Source organism: Labrus bergylta, chromosome 19 (assembly GCF_963930695.1).
Source record: "Labrus bergylta chromosome 19, fLabBer1.1, whole genome shotgun sequence".
Taxonomy (NCBI): Eukaryota; Metazoa; Chordata; class Actinopteri; order Labriformes; family Labridae; genus Labrus; species Labrus bergylta.
This window is the reverse complement of record NC_089213.1, coordinates 1529840-1545676: the sequence shown is the minus strand read 5'-3', so window position 1 is coordinate 1545676 and position 15837 is coordinate 1529840. Positions and strand designations below refer to the sequence as shown.

The 15837-nt window shown below is 39.7% G+C and overlaps 2 protein-coding genes across 7 annotated transcripts in view; one reads left to right on the top strand and one right to left on the bottom strand.

Moving 5' to 3' along the window:
* Positions 1-15837, bottom strand: part of col11a2 (collagen, type XI, alpha 2) — a 50276-nt gene that overhangs the window by 10195 nt on the left and 24244 nt on the right. For 4 of the 6 annotated variants that reach the window (XM_065948050.1, XM_065948051.1, XM_065948053.1 and 1 more), the window contains 35 exons: positions 15245-15460; positions 14004-14057; positions 13252-13293; positions 12739-12801; positions 12513-12587; positions 12177-12263; positions 11387-11443; positions 11098-11151; positions 10859-10912; positions 10695-10748; positions 10370-10423; positions 10128-10181; positions 9947-9991; positions 8910-8963; positions 7914-7958; positions 7673-7726; positions 7453-7497; positions 6190-6243; positions 6044-6088; positions 5832-5885; positions 5630-5674; positions 5381-5434; positions 5100-5207; positions 4426-4479; positions 4252-4305; positions 3932-3976; positions 3075-3128; positions 2850-2894; positions 2641-2694; positions 2425-2478; positions 1592-1645; positions 1240-1437; positions 1037-1090; positions 639-746; positions 411-518 (listed from right to left, as the gene is read on the bottom strand). In XM_065948050.1, the coding sequence (XP_065804122.1) occupies positions 411-518; positions 639-746; positions 1037-1090; positions 1240-1437; positions 1592-1645; positions 2425-2478; positions 2641-2694; positions 2850-2894; positions 3075-3128; positions 3932-3976; positions 4252-4305; positions 4426-4479; positions 5100-5207; positions 5381-5434; positions 5630-5674; positions 5832-5885; positions 6044-6088; positions 6190-6243; positions 7453-7497; positions 7673-7726; positions 7914-7958; positions 8910-8963; positions 9947-9991; positions 10128-10181; positions 10370-10423; positions 10695-10748; positions 10859-10912; positions 11098-11151; positions 11387-11443; positions 12177-12263; positions 12513-12587; positions 12739-12801; positions 13252-13293; positions 14004-14057; positions 15245-15460 (2349 nt within the window). The remainder of the gene's footprint in view (positions 1-410; positions 519-638; positions 747-1036; positions 1091-1239; positions 1438-1591; positions 1646-2424; positions 2479-2640; positions 2695-2849; positions 2895-3074; positions 3129-3931; positions 3977-4251; positions 4306-4425; positions 4480-5099; positions 5208-5380; positions 5435-5629; positions 5675-5831; positions 5886-6043; positions 6089-6189; positions 6244-7452; positions 7498-7672; positions 7727-7913; positions 7959-8909; positions 8964-9946; positions 9992-10127; positions 10182-10369; positions 10424-10694; positions 10749-10858; positions 10913-11097; positions 11152-11386; positions 11444-12176; positions 12264-12512; positions 12588-12738; positions 12802-13251; positions 13294-14003; positions 14058-15244; positions 15461-15837) is intronic. The other 2 variants (XM_065948052.1, XM_065948056.1) reach the window with 1 other exon arrangement.
* LOC109978039 (major histocompatibility complex class I-related gene protein-like) overlaps positions 1-15837 on the top strand; it is a 172058-nt gene that overhangs the window by 155601 nt on the left and 620 nt on the right. The gene's annotated exons all lie outside the window — the stretch shown is intronic.

Below are 15837 nucleotides of genomic sequence, written 5' to 3'. Positions count from 1 at the left end.
TTCCTTGCCTCTGTGTGTCCTAAAGTTATGAAGGTTGGTGAAAGAAGGGTAACCTCCTCTGTTGCTCTTTATTAAAAGCTGCTTTGCACACTTATCCAGACGACTCACGATAATAAAACGAAATGATTCAGTCCAGCTCTGCGGTCGACATTTTTTATGTAGATGTGGATTGTTTGTGTTTATCATGACTAATAGATGATCTTGCAACTTTGGTATCTTAGGACACATATAAAAAATGAATGTAAGCGAAATATGGATTATTCAGACTAAGATTGTAGGGCCGGGATTTTCCCGTGAGATATAACAGAACAGGAGGAGGCCGGGAGATGGCCTTGAACTACAGGACACACTCGGGAGTGTTGGCAGGTATGGATTAAGAAGGTGACAGGTGTTTTTTTAGAGTTACTGGCCTTGTCTCCGTCCTCTCCTGGTACTCCAGGTGATCCAGCAGGGCCAGGCAGACCCACAGGACCCTGCACTCCATCACGACCTGCTGGGCCAATAGGGCCTTTTTCACCCTTAATAAGAGAAGAAGAACAAAGAGGAAGATCAACAGTCAATCACTTTCCTTTGGCTGGATTGAAAACACATACAAAATGTCAAACTGCTCAATGGATGAACATTTCCAGAATACTCACAGGAACTCCCTTCTCTCCAGAAGGTCCAGGAGGCCCCTGAGGGCCTGGTCTGCCAGGAGGTCCAACAGGTCCAGCAGTACCAGCTAGACCCCTCTCACCAGGAGATCCCTGGAAAAACACAATATCATGAAGACAGTACTGACTGCAGCAGGTGTTGGGATGTACCGTTATGAACAAACTAAAACTATTTTATTAACACATCCCATTATTAGATATTACATTAAGTTTAGTATCAAAGTCATGAACTTCAGAACAAAAGGAACACAGATCATGGACTGATTGACGTAAAGTAACTTCTGTTCCTGTATCCCTTTACGACAAACTTAAACTAGTTAGCTAGTCAGATAGCACAGTAATGTTTTCTCCTATAAATGGTAAAAGTTTGAGTTTAAACTTACAGCAGGTCCAGGGGGTCCAGCAGGTCCTTCACTTCCCTTCAGTCCTCCACCTCCCTAGAAGAAGGGACACAAAGTGTTTGATCAATCTCCATTTCTGTGAGACGATTTTAACCAATTCACTTTTATACAGGTGATCCAACAAAGACATAACAGTTTGTATAACTGGAAAATCTGCCCTCAATGTTTCTATTGGTCATGCTCACAGGGGTTCCAGGAAGTCCTCTCTCTCCAGGGAAGCCTCTCAGTCCCGGTGGCCCATCTTTCCCAGGCCCTCCGGGGGGTCCAGGGTCTCCTTTGGTACCTTCCTTTCCTGAGGGACCAGAAAGTCCCTGCTCTCCAGGTGGACCTGGGGGTCCAGGGTGGCCACGCTCACCCAAGGGGCCGGTCTCTCCTGATGGACCCTGGATGTGGGAGAGCAAAGTGGAAATACAGGTCACAGAAGATAAGAAAGGGTGGAGGTCCGATATTAAAGAACAAAAGTCAAATGACATTATTATGAAAATTGATGTTATCCTAAAAATTCTGGAAAATTCTGCACCATGATGGAAAACTTACCTGAGGTCCAACAACTCCAGGAGGCCCAGGTGGACCCATTTTACCTTGGAAACCCTGGAGGAGAGAAATTCATTTCAATAAACATTTACAAGTCATTGAACCTTTAACCCCCTGCAACATGTGAACAAATATTTAAAGGTCACAGCGATTCTTCAAGTTACCATCTAGAACGAAACAATGAAGAAATACTGATTCAAACACTATAGTACAGATAATATTCAACCTATTTATAATCTGTGAGTGAATCCTGGGATTAGTGGCTTTTTCTATTCATGTCAGTAAATTCTATTATAAATGTGTGGCTTTTAATATGTCTGGATTTTAAAGACAGCTTATATGGTATATTAATCCATCCCACCACATTGTCAACATGGAAATCAGTAGAAACATAAACTACAGAAGTCATGTATCTGTTTTCCATCTTTATGTGTCGGTTTAAGAGACGAAAAAGTCAGCACACTAAAAGTCCTTCAAAGTAAGTTTATCTGGTTAGAGCAGCAGCAGCCGTGTTTCAGCACAGGGCTTTCTTCAACGTTGCAGACATCAAGTGGAAATGCCCCTTTAAGGTGTGTGTGGTTTGCATTGAGAACAAACTGATCACTGACATGATATCTTAGGGGCTGCATGTATAAATAAACCTGGGCATCTTTTCTACAGCCCTCCTGGAGCATGCAGAGATGAACACTAAGTTTGCTTTTGGCTCCGCCTCCAGCCTGGCCCGGCTCCATCATTATCTACTGTTTTGCTTCTTGTTGGTGTTACCACACTTTAATATTTAGTTCATGTAGTTGAGATACTGAACCAAATGTGGAAGTGGGAAAAAACAAACTTACAACTTCTCCTCTCTGCCCAGGGTGTCCAGGCAGCCCGTCCTTTCCTGGGGGTCCCTGCAAGGAAACATCCGTCAGCCATCAAATATTAAATAAATCTTTGTCTCAAGAGAAGACAGCAGGAAAGAGGGGACATCAAACCAAAGACCACGTTGGAAGAACTACAGATATCTTGTGTGATACCACGTCTTTATAAAAGTCGATGAAATGTGTTCTTACAGGAGGTCCTTTTGGTCCTGGGAAACCGTTGGCTCCCTGAGGCCCGGGCAATCCCTGGTGAGGCAACAACATATCAAATATTAAGATCATAAAAAGGAAACCAAATAGCACCGGTCAGTTTGGCAAAATGAGGCAGAGGTTAAAATGTTTGCTCTGATAAAGTGCTACGCAGCAGAACACGGTTTCCAAAATGAAAATGAAGCACTCACCCTCTCTCCAAGTGGACCAGAAGGGCCGTCACTTCCTGATGTTCCCTAAGAACAACAATACAGTAAAAAAAGACTTTTAAATCATATTTGAACTGTTGAGGGATATCCTCACATTGTGAAATAATTTAAATGAACGAGATTGATTTTCAACAATATTAATAATCATCAAAACAGTTTGACAGAATGTTTCAGGTCAATCTAGACAAAGTTACTGTGAAGACAAACCTTTGCTCCTGATTTCCCAGTGGAGCCCCTCGGTCCTCTCTGCCCTCTGGGGCCCTGATGAGAACAAACAGAAAGTATAATGAATGACTAACATGTTGTAAATGTCATGCTATCTACGATTAAATTGATGTTCAATCAATTTTGAATTGATTAAATAAATCTCTAGTGTACATTCAGTCAGAGAGACTTTATTTTGTTCCCTTACTCTGCACCCTGCTCTCATTGTCTGGGGTCGTTATTGGGAAATCAGCTGTCTCATCAGCTGGTCTCATCTATCCAATAGCATGGTGGTTATAATCTTTCCACTCTCTATTTAAATATGATTCCCCTCTCTGTTCCTTCATTCACAGAATCCATCAATTAATCAACCATCTGATCTGTCCAGACTCCACGGGGGGATTTATCCTGCTGCCGCTCAATCCAGTCAAATCCCCCCCATAGAGTCCAAGCGCCAAAAATCTTCTGTCAAGCCAGATCATATTATATCATTAAGTAATTAGTTCAATAGATATTCTCCTCTTTATCCACTTGTCTCTCCAGAATGAAATTGGTGCTGAAATAGTTATTTGCTGCAGTGATGTACCGGTATTCTACGAGACCCTGTGACTTCACTACTGGGTGTTGTTACAGGTGCAGCAGAGAACATTTCTGACAGAGACTATCTACAGACAGCTGTGATGCTGTGACGGGTGTAGTCAGAGGTGAAATAAGCTTCTCTTCTCGTACTTCTGTATCCTTTCTTAAACTTCAGAGAGGGAAGTGAAACTCTGCTTTTCAGCCCTGTGTTAAGTCCCTTTATCATAATAAGAATTTACAAAGTGAACTGTTAGAATAAGTGCATAAAAGTGAAATAGTACCGTGGGTCCTCTTTGTCCTCTGGGCCCTGCTTTGCCGCTAAGACCCTGAAAAAACAAACAAACAAACAAACAAACAAACAAACAAACAAACAAACAAACAAACAGTTGAGTCAAACAGAAATGATCTTCACATCACTGTCTAACACTGACTTCAGGATTCTACTTTCCTCTACAGGACTCTACATAGACCACCAGTCTATCTAATGTGTGTAGAGATCATAAATCAGCTTTCATAATGTCAACATCGATATTATTAACGTCCCTTTGTCACTTTTACAATCATAGTTTGAACAAAATCTCTCAAAGAGTCATCACATTACCCTTGTTCCCTTCTCGCCATTTGACCCAGGGAATCCTGGGAATCCAAGAGATCCCTAAAAAAACAAATCAACATTAACATCAGCACTGTCTGTCCCCATCAATATTAATGTGAAATCAAAAGTCATGTTTCATGAGTGGCTAGGGATGAAAGATGCAGTGTTTGTTTCTCTTACCTTTGGTCCTAGTCTTCCAGGATATCCAGGAAGTCCAGGCACACCAAGTTTACCCTGCAATCACATGATGACATCATTAAATAATCATCTTCATCTCGATGGTCACAACATCTGTAATTCTGAATAAACAATTCAAAACTTTCACACAAACTGATTTTACAAGAAATGTAGTATAATCACATGAAACAATATATTATTATGAATCTGATGAGATAAAGTTGATCATCAGGTGTGATGAAGTCATTTCAATTTAACAAAACAGGTTTCAAAAATGTTTGGAGAAATGCATATTTATGTGCAGCAACTTCTAAAGTATTAAAAGGAATAACAAAATAAAATGAAACGGAAATGTTTCATCCAAATGTATTTGTAATATGATTAAAAAACTGTACATGGTATTCATAAATATGTTTCACTAAACAGCAGACACATATTAAACCACAAGAGGGCAGCAAAGTCTTATTTTCTGCCCAACGCATTACCTCATTTTAAGGAAATTGGAAGTATCTCCATTTATTTGTGGGAAATGTTGAAATATGAAAATATGAAATCTATTTTAAATTAAATTTAGCTTTAAAAGGAAAATTAATAATTAATGGTACATTTCAGTAACCTGTCTCACGTTCCAAAAATTGCCAATCAAAAAAACTTTGCCGTGATTAAATAGCTTTTACCTTCTCTCCGACCAATCCAAGTGGCCCGAGCTCACCAGGGGGTCCAACACGACCCTTTGGCCCCTCTGGACCATCCTCTCCTCTGGGCCCTGAGACTCCAAGCTCTCCCTGTGAGCGGGAGACAAATCCATCAGAATAAATCACAGAATATTCAATATCTGGAGTCATAACTTTATGAAATGGTCATGAGTAATTATAGAACTCCCACCCTTTCATTCATCCAATAATCATGCTGTTAAAGAACTGATCAACCAACCAGTTAGTCCGTCTATCGATCTTACCCTCTCTCCCTTTGAACCGAAATCTCCCTTTATTCCAGGGAAACCGTCTTCTCCCTAAAAACACAAGCAAACAAAACCAAACAAAACATGTCAAAGTATTGTCATGAAAGACCCAACACGTCTTCAACACGCTGCTTTTGAAAGTGAACAAACAACATATTTAAATGACTTGATTGTAAATGATGAGAGGATACCTCTGAGTGAGTGATATATTGTATTGTGTATATTTTACTGTAATGAACTTCTTACCTTCTCTCCCTTGTGGCCCTTCAGTCCACGGATACCTTGACCTCCCTGGAGTCAAAACAATTCATAATCAATACACTGTTAGAGTTGTGTTTGCTCAATGTATTTTTTTAAATGCAAAGCAAGTTTCCCCAAAAGTAGAAGTTATAGAGATTATATAGAGCACACAATTTTAATACCTGTTATCTGTTATTTATTCACTCACCTTGACGCCACGAGGACCAGGATAGCCGATAGATCCCTGAGGACCGTTTGGACCCTGGAGAAGGTCAATGAAAGAAGTCCAAGTTGTAACACAATAAACACCACACGGTAACGTCTTACAGGCACAGCTACAACGACATGCTCAATGTTCCCAATTCAACAGATTAACTATAAATATTCAATATCTTTCAGCTATTTATGATGGACACCTACCTGGTTTCCTTTGGTGCCAGAAGGCCCCTCCTTTCCTGGGTGACCCTGAGAAGAGAGAAAAAGTTCAAGCCTCAGGAAGCGATGATGGATTCAACTTAACGCAGATTTATGTTAATTCAAAATAAAGACAGAAGAGATAAACTTACAGGAGGGCCATCAGCTCCAGGCATTCCTGGCAGACCTGGTTTTCCTGTGGGACCCTGAGGAGAGGACATGGGGTCAGAACTGAGAGTCCAGGGGGAAGGGGAGGGGGTCTGATGGTGGTTTTGCACCTTAAACTTTTAGTGTCTTACAGAAAACACCACAAGAAGGATAACATGTTCTGAAAACTGTGTAGCTGCTGTATGAAAAATGATCCTCCTTCATCAACATATGAATGAACTCTTAATCATACTCAGATCAGGTTACCCTCTTAAGGATCATTAATGGTTTTCAGTGATCAGGTACATACATTTCGACTAAATGACCAAAAATGGTTAAATTGCTGGTTCCACTTTCGTTCTGCGTCAGGGAGAGAAGGCTTGAGCTGTCATCATTACTGCAGGAGGAGTGTTGTAAAGAAGTCTTTAAAAGGTTGTTTTCTTGGTTGTATGTGTCTCCCTCTGTGTGCTGTGCTGCAGGTACCTGCTAGTGATTGGACAAGAGCTGACGGTACGAGCCGGCCAATGATTGGACGAGAGCTGGTTCTGCGTTCATGTGAGTGATTGGACGGGAGCTGATGGTGCAAGATTACTTACTTCCAATCGCGACCGTCCAGTAGAGGGATTGTGTGTTAAATGACAATGTCAGGTTTGTGTAACCTTGTAAATATTGTAATAATAATAATAATAATAATAATAATAATAATAATAATAATAATAATAATAATAATAATAATAATAATTATAATAATGACTTGGATTAATATAGCGCCTTTCAAGGAACCCAATGCCGCTTAATTTGTAAATAATTCTGATTCTTTAAACACATTACTTTTTCTTTCTGGAAGTAAATGTAACGTTGGTGGGAACAAATATCAATACCAATAAAAGTAATTGTAGTCCAGGCCACATTTAGTCCCTCCCAAACCTTTATTCCACAAGTTTTCATCTGTAATATTTTTGACTGTACACTGATGCATTGATCATTTGTACAATTGCAACTAACTGAAGATTAAAAATGCTCCCAAAAGACTTAATTTCATCTCCAAACCACATTAAACAATCTGGTCTTTCTCAAAGGATCTTGTGGACCTCCTACCTTTTTTAGATTTCCATGCAGGATCTCATCATGATTGAAGAGGGTTTATCATGTCTTACGTAGGTTCTAACTGTTTACTCTATTGTTAAACTGTTGCTTGTTTCCTAAACAAGTTAGCCTCCTGTATCGTGCATAGCTACAGTATAAAGAAAGAGTTTTTTTGTTCTTACTTTCTCTCCTGGTGGTCCAAGTGCTCCTTGAGGTCCTGGCATTCCCTGTAAATATTCAGAACAATAAACAAATGAGACTCATTCTCTCAAAGGATGCATAGACTTGTATTTAATTCTTTGGGACTGTGCATGCCTGTCTGGACTCTTTAGCACACAATAACTTAGTCATAGAAGATTGTGATAAGAGAGTATGATACCAGTCAGCTGTCGTGTGTCTCACCTGAGTTCCTGGGGTTCCCTGCTGACCTGGGGGTCCTGGCTCTCCTTGAGGACCCTAAGAATAAGAAATAGAGGAAGACAGATTCACAGATGAGATGCAGACAGCAGGAAATAGTGAAGGATGGATGAGAACACGAGAGCCATATTCTAAAAATGACTAAGATTTAATTTTCTGATACTGATTATCTGCTGACTCAGAAGTTTACATGATAAGATGGTTGAAAAGTTATAGGGGTACTGACCAGGTTTCCCTTGGGACCATGGGGTCCATCATTTCCACGTACACCCTGAGAAGTAGAGAGGATGAACAAAGAAATCGATCAGCAATTCAAGTGACACAAATAATATAAACACAGTCGTCTATACTGATGATCATCTAACTTTGGTGATGGCTTTTATCCAAACAAATATGATTATTTGCAGTGGGAACTGAATTTATTCTTGCTAGTGCCTTGCTCAAAGCCAGTCACTGTTAAGTATGAAGTGTGTCGTAAAATGTGTGGAAATCAGGAGACACTTGAGCTCCTAGTTTTTAGTCATACATTTTCAATTGTTTATGGTCTTGGAATAAAAGCTGTAGGTAGTATCATACAACAGCTCCAGAGTGAGATGTATAAAGTATTTAAAATGGCCTCGAGGGAGGTTGGTTATTGCTGAAGATCTTAAAGTTAAAAAAAGAAACTCTTGCGGTGTGACGTTAGAAAGGAGAGGTCAGGCAAAAGGATTTTATTATATCCTTCAATGACTGCTAATCGTCTCTGCATGAGGCTAGCATCAGCTCCAGACTACTAGCATAGCACACCTGAATCTCTGATCAAACTGGAGGTGGTTGAGTTGCATCATGACGGGGAAAGAGAATGTGTGGAAGCAAAAAGAAGACATTTCTCTTCTACTTGAGTCGTTTTAATCCATTGAAAAATGTCCTGTGTGTTGCTGTTGATGGTGGAGTCCTTTGTAATGACAGAGTGTAACTACCATAGTCGAACAACTCTAGCACATAAAAATATACAAGTGTGACTTGTGGTTGCCATGATCCTGGGGGACACTGTGTGACTTGTTATTGTTTTTGAGGTGACTGTGGGGACATGAAATATACATTTTTAGATTTTGGAAATCCTTGTTTTTTACATCAGGTCACAGGGTGTTGCTTCTGGGGGGGGGCTCATAAATCCAAGAGAAATAACACACTGCAATTAAAAACATGCAAAACAATGTGGTTTGTGATCGTTTTTACTCACAGGGGGTCCGGGGATTCCAGGAGGACCTTTAGGTCCCAGCAAACCACGAGGTCCCTACAGACACACACAGACAAGCCGAGATCAGTCAGTAAGAAACAGTCCTAAAATGCACATTCAAACACCTTAAGTTGAACTCCAGAATGAAAAGATCTCATGAAAGTCAGTGCATTTTATTCTACTTGGCAGAAAAGTTTCTTATTACACGTTCTTCAGAGGAGGTAAATCTTGATATTTCATTTGTATCTTTTTGTTTCTCATTTTCAATATATGCATAAATCTTAAAAGGTAATTGTGGCCAATCAGAGAATGTCATTTATTGTCTCAGTAATTCATATTTCTGATAAATAAATAAAAACCTAGTATTTAAGTTATTTTATTGCTTTGGCAATATTTTGATTTTTCGTATCTGGACTATTTAATCTTCAATCAATCAATCAATCAATTTTTATTTGTATAGCGTCAACTCATAACAAGTGTTATCTTGAGACACTTTACAGAAAGCAGGTAAAAGACCTTACTCATTGTCTGTTAACATTACAAAAGAGCAGGTAGAAGACCTTACTCATTGTTATGTTACAAAGATCCGGCCTATCCATCATGAACACTTTAGCAAAGCAGCAAAAGTTACAGTGGTAAGAAAAAACTGTCTTATTAAAAGACAGAAATCTTTGGCCGGATCCCCGGCTCATGATGAAACAGCCTTCACAGGTCTAGACTGCGCCGGGCTTGATGACTGATAGGACATGTTGTTAATTTATCTTAAGTTTACATCTACATATCACTTTCCTTCAAGCTTTTACTGTTCAGTCTGCAGTGTGTTGGTATTTTCTGCTAATGCACCAAACACAAGAGATCAAAGTCCTAAATCTAATCTATAATCTTTGACCTGTCCATCACTACTCTGCACATAATCACAGAGGAGAGGCCCAACTATTACAGGTATGAGTACAGTAGTGCTATGGATGGATACACTGAGAGGAATTTGATTTGCTGTATGCTGTTGTAAAAATCTGCTTTGTTGTCATGGAAACACTCACTGGTTCACCTGGGAGACCCCTGGGCCCAATGTCTCCATCGTCTCCCTGAAAAAAAACACACAGTAACAAAATGCTGATTATAATGAGATTCTGAGTATTAACAGTTATGGACTGAAAAAATAACAGACGCTCTTAATAGTGGCTGGAATAATCTCAAATTGTTCTTCTCATATCTTCATACCCTCTCTCCATCCTCTCCGGTAGGCCCTGGGGGTCCCAACGCCCCTGAATCGCCCTGGGTGGATGAAAGAGTGGATGAGTTAGGAATCCAAAAAAACTATATGGATCTGCTTATCAACAGATATTCAAGAATAAAAACTCTCATACATATCTTTACGACTTCTAATGCCACAGCCATACTACTTCTAATAATTCTAAATGAAGTTTATGCAGCATTTCAATTATGAAAAGTTTCTGACTCACCCTGTGTCCCTTGTCACCGGGCAAACCAGGAAGGCCATCAAAACCACGGTCACCCTGAGACACACACGCACACATGTTAAATAAAAACTTTGGAGAAGAGTGAGACCAAGTAACAGCTGGATTTATCTGCTCCTGTGGAGTCTGATGGGTAATGTGTTAATCATTTCACACAGTCACTGCAAAGGTAACTATGAGCATTTACAGACTCACATTATTCATAAATAAACACTGAAATGACATCAGTTTTTATATAGGAGACTCAAAATCACATGCTTGAAGAGTTCATTTTGTCAATGTCCATAAATAAAGGTCAAAAAGAGGTCACCTTAGTTCCAGACTCTCCTGGCATTCCCCTGGCACCATCAGCTCCAGCACGACCCTGTTAGACAACAAGCAGCTTTTTATAGGACACAGTTGGATACACAGTGGGACCAGTTTTGTTTTTGTCATGTTCAGCTTTCATATAAAAAAATAAAAGGTATCACTCACTCTTCTTCCTGCTTTTCCTGGAGGTCCCATCATACCTGGGGGTCCCCTTGTACCCTGAAAATGTAAGTAGATGTTTGCAAATATTTTTGATATCCAGCATTATATATACTCTCAGTAATGACATACGCAGCACTGCGCTGTAAAGAAGGGGTAACTACACATTTGACATACAAACGATTGAAAAGTCTGGTAGTGATGTGAGATTACAGTTGAGGTTTTGTCCCTGTAAGAGTTTTTACCTGAGGACCAGGGTCTCCACTTTCTCCCTTCAGGCCATTACTTCCCGGGTCGCCCTAAAACAGAAGCAATAATCATCACCATCATCACTAACTATTGACAACTGCTCATCCGTCCAGTCCCTCTAGGCATGAGAAAAGACAAACATGCACAGAACATCAAACGCCATGTGTTAGCCACATTTCTTCTGTTCTGTGTACAATCACATAAGATTGAGAATTTAAATCCAGAAAATCACACCAACAAACTCCTGATATAAAGAGGTTAGGGTATGAATGGAAGATAAAGTACCAGGGGTCCAGGGCGTCCAGTGAATCCCATCGGCCCAGGGGGTCCTTTCAGAGCCATCTAGAGACAAAGACATGAATGAAGAATGAAGAAAAAGAAAATGTCCTTTCATACTCACAACTAACCTCTCTCTATTAAAACATTTAATCAAAATGAAATAGAGGAAAATAATATATAGCCATAACATTATTTGTTACTTTTCAAAAGAGGGGTTGACAAAGTGCTTTGACAGACACGATGAACATAAGAACAGAGAAGAAGAACATTAAGAATCTAAACATAATGAAGCCAAATATCACCAGAACCCAGCTACATAAATGAACAATTGACCGGACCAAAGATGTGTGAAGAAAAAAGCAATTAAATAAGAAAAAACAACAACAATGAGAAAAGATAAAAACAATAAAAAGAAGGTAGAAGCTTAAAATGAGACGAGAAATAAACAGTTCAAGCGTTAAGTGGAGAAAAGAGCTGTAAAACAAATACAAGTATGAGAAGTAATAAAAGAAGGTAAATCATAAAGGATGCTACATGTTAGATATTTACTGTAGGCGAACTCGGTGTCCGTTGTGTTTGTGCGATGCTCAGTTTGTGTCTGTTAAGTGTGTAATCTTCTTCTTTGTTCTTTTACTCACTTTAGAAAGTAAAGTGTATTTTGACATCAGTTTGAAAAGAGATGAGATGCTGATGCCTTCAAACATCGATATAATTTAACTTCTTTTGATTCAAAGTTCTGAAAATACCAAGTTGCTGTGGCACAGAGAGGAAATGTGAAGTAAAAGTGATGACTGACCCTCGCCTGAGACAAGATGGCTGCTGCCTGGGCTTCTTGTGCGGACACTGAGGGACCCTTGTCTCCTCCACTCTGTCCAAAGCGGAACTGCAACGAGAAAGTAGAAAAAACATTGAAGCAATGTGAGAGGATACTCTGCCTTCTTAACTGGAGGGGGCAACCGTTGGATACATTGCATATAATATATGCACAATATCTGCTGCTGAACGATTATTTAAATGAATATCAAAATATGATGGTTGGTTCATTAACTGCAGCTGTGACTAGTAAGGACCAGTATGTCCATTCAGAGAGTTTTTATTTCTTATAAAGGATGAAAAGCAAAGGGAGACTCACAGGCAGCATGACAGAAGTTCCAGGAGGTCCAGGGACTCCATCCGCTCCGGGCAGACCAGCCCTACCAGGTACACCCTGCAGGAGGGAGAAAGACAGATTTGAGCTGAATGCATCTCTTGCACAGTGTCATCTGCTATGAACCAAAAATGTCTCAACGTTGTCTTTGGACAGATTCGATACTGATGTCTCTCTGATCGTAACTTCATCACAAATATGAAACACTCACCCTCTCGCCAGGATCACCGATAGATCCAGGAGGTCCAGAGGAGCCAGGGGGACCAGATGGACCCTGAAAGAGGTTGTGGAAGAACTCTTTAAGATTTCTGACTAAAGATTCAATGGGTAGGTACAGTATACTGTATTTTGATGTCAGTGTCAGCTGGACTTTGATTATGGGGTTGAATATAAACACTGTGAGCATTAACATTCAAGAAATCATGTTAATAGTCCAACCTAGCTGGTTAAGGTGCTAACTAATATTTAACATAAACACTGCCAAAAAATGCTGAAATAATTCAGGGCACAGAGAATAAATGTTAAACAACAGGGGAGATCATAATAATGGCTTTCCCCCTTACTCCTTCTCTATCCTCCTTCTTGTTGATTCGTTTTCTTTTTTGTTTTATTTACTATTTGAATCAATAAAAAAAATGTCGCAATGTATTCTAAAGAAACATCTTGAATGATGAATCTGTGATTATTGAAAGTAATAACACTGGAATAATAATAATTGACTTACAGCAGGTCCCTCAGGTCCTGGAGGTCCTTCAATCAGCATACCCTGGGAGAGCCACAATAAGGTTGGAATTGTTACACAGTAGTTCTGTACAGAGATCTTACAAAAGGACCACAGGATGTGAGGGTAAACTGAAAAACTCCAAGTCTACTCCATGTAAGACTTCTTCAGATCCTCAAATATATTGTTGTTTGTTTGTAATGCATAATTCAGTTTTTTTTGTGGTACATAACATTTTCCTGATAAAAATCTAATTCGGAACCCACTGCAGAGATCAGTTCCTTTTTAACAGCTTTAGTATGGTTAAATAACATAATTCAGCATACTGGGAGGGAAAGCTGGGGCTTGTTATGGAGTCTGTGGAGGGTCATGTTTGCTGCAGAACCAACTATAAGACTTAGGGTTAGCTTGTCAGCTTCCCAACTGTGCACTGACTGATAATCAACAAGTCAGAGAAATTCAGAAAGACTCATTATAACTAATTCAAACAAAATGGAAAAGAGGAGGCAACCAGATACAAAACATTTAGTCCTGTGAGACTAAAAGGGAACATTTCCGTTTGTCATGCTGCTCTAGATGTCTTGTGTGAAGCACTTTGAATTGCCTGAAATGTGTTAAATACATAGACCTTGCCTTGCCTAAAAGGGAAGATGTATGTTTCAATCACACAGGTCTATCATGACATGGATGACCTGTCAACCCTTCTCTGTACATCTGCTTTAGATGTGCACAAGGAAAGAAAATGTTTAACTCACAGGCTCCAAGACAGCAGGTTCTCCTTTCTCTCCTTTCTGGGCTCTGACTGCAGCCTGAGGAAAACACACATGTAGCCAACAACACAGCGTAGTCAGTACAGAATCAAACTCAGACACATGCATGTGAAACAAAAAAAACAGAACAAAAAACACGCTCAGAGAGAGCGTATGACCGACACTGATGTCTGCATTCACTCGACAAAAGGTAGATATAAACTCACATAAATACACCCACATTGGTTTGATGCATTATATCAAAAACTATCATTTAAGTGTACAAAACTTAATGATGAAAACCTGATTTGCTTTTGATAAAGGCACAAGATTTGATCCAGACTTTGGTCCATTGCTTGTCAAAATGTTGCAAAGCTACAAAGAATGATTTGGGCTGTGCAGCTCTACATGAAGCCATACACTGAGATGAATTGCATTTAAGACAGAAGATGCAGCAATCGGTTACTGCTGCACTTCCAAATGCTTCTTTGTGCAGTGTATGTGATAGCTTAGGTTATACTACAAGTTTCTTAGGATCCCCAACAGCTTCTACCATGATGATGGCTTTAATTCTTGGGGTCCTGAGTTTGCTAATCACTGTACAGAATAAAACCAATTTCAACCACTTACATGTTTGAGACCTTACAATATTCAAAATGCATTCAAAAACCGGTTTCTCTGTGATTGATTGAGCTTGCCAAGCATACAATTTAATCTGCATGTAGACCTTACATGCATGGTGGCCATTTTGAATTTTCATACATCAACTTTAAGTGGGAAACAATACCTTTGTCTTGTAGTAAAAATTGCAACTACCTAGTGTGCAACTAGTGTGTAATTTACAGAAAGCATGCTAACAATTTGGACTTACTTGTTCAGAACATTACGCTTGAACTTTGATAAATACTTAGTCTTCTGTTTTGCAAAGGATTGATAGTCTGAAAAACCAAGAAAGAATGCTGATTTATTGGCTCTAAAATGGGACTGGATATGGTTGGAGTTTTAGGAATTGTGTTCATTTGACAATCTTGGATTTGGGTAACAAAAACACAGCCTTAGGTCTTAACAACCAAGTTATATTACTGTTATACACAGGTAGACTGATGGTTCTATTTTGAAGGTCTTCAAAGAACTGTATATATTGAGATGGCAAACTCAAACACATCATTGAGAGGGGATTGAATATGATTTGACCATAATATGGTTGAAAATGATTTAGTTTTGTTTGCCTCTAAAGCAAAACTTACGCCTCCCTCGTCTGTCACAGCGGACAGGGCGGGGCCCATGTTGGCATTGACCTCTCCAGTTTCCATTAATGGCTCATTGTAGTCCCTGTAGGAATAGTCGTATTCCTTAAGGCCCACGTCCCCAGTCACATACTCCTCAGTGAAGGCCTCCTCGCCCACACCGCCTGCCTTGGTGGCATCTACCTCCTCTCCCACCAATGAGGACTCCACCTGAGGCTGGGTTGGGTTTATCAGAGCCAAAATGGGATGGATAGATGGATAGATAGATGGATAGATAGATAGATAGATAGATAGATAGAGAGATAGAGAGAGAGATAGATAGATAGATAGATAGACAGATAGATAGATAGATAGATAGAGAGAGAGAGAGAGAGAGAGAGAGAGAGAGAGGATGAATCCAGGAGAGGAAAATAAAGGTGCAAGAGAAAGAAGGAACGGGGAAAGGACGAGAGAGATATGTTTGATGGAGAAATGTTAGTAAAGGAAAGAGAATTATAGAATGAAATGGGGGTGGGGTAAGGGGGCATATATAGAAAAAAATGAGTCTTACCTCTTGGAAATAAACAGTGACATAGGGACAAAAACAAAAGACA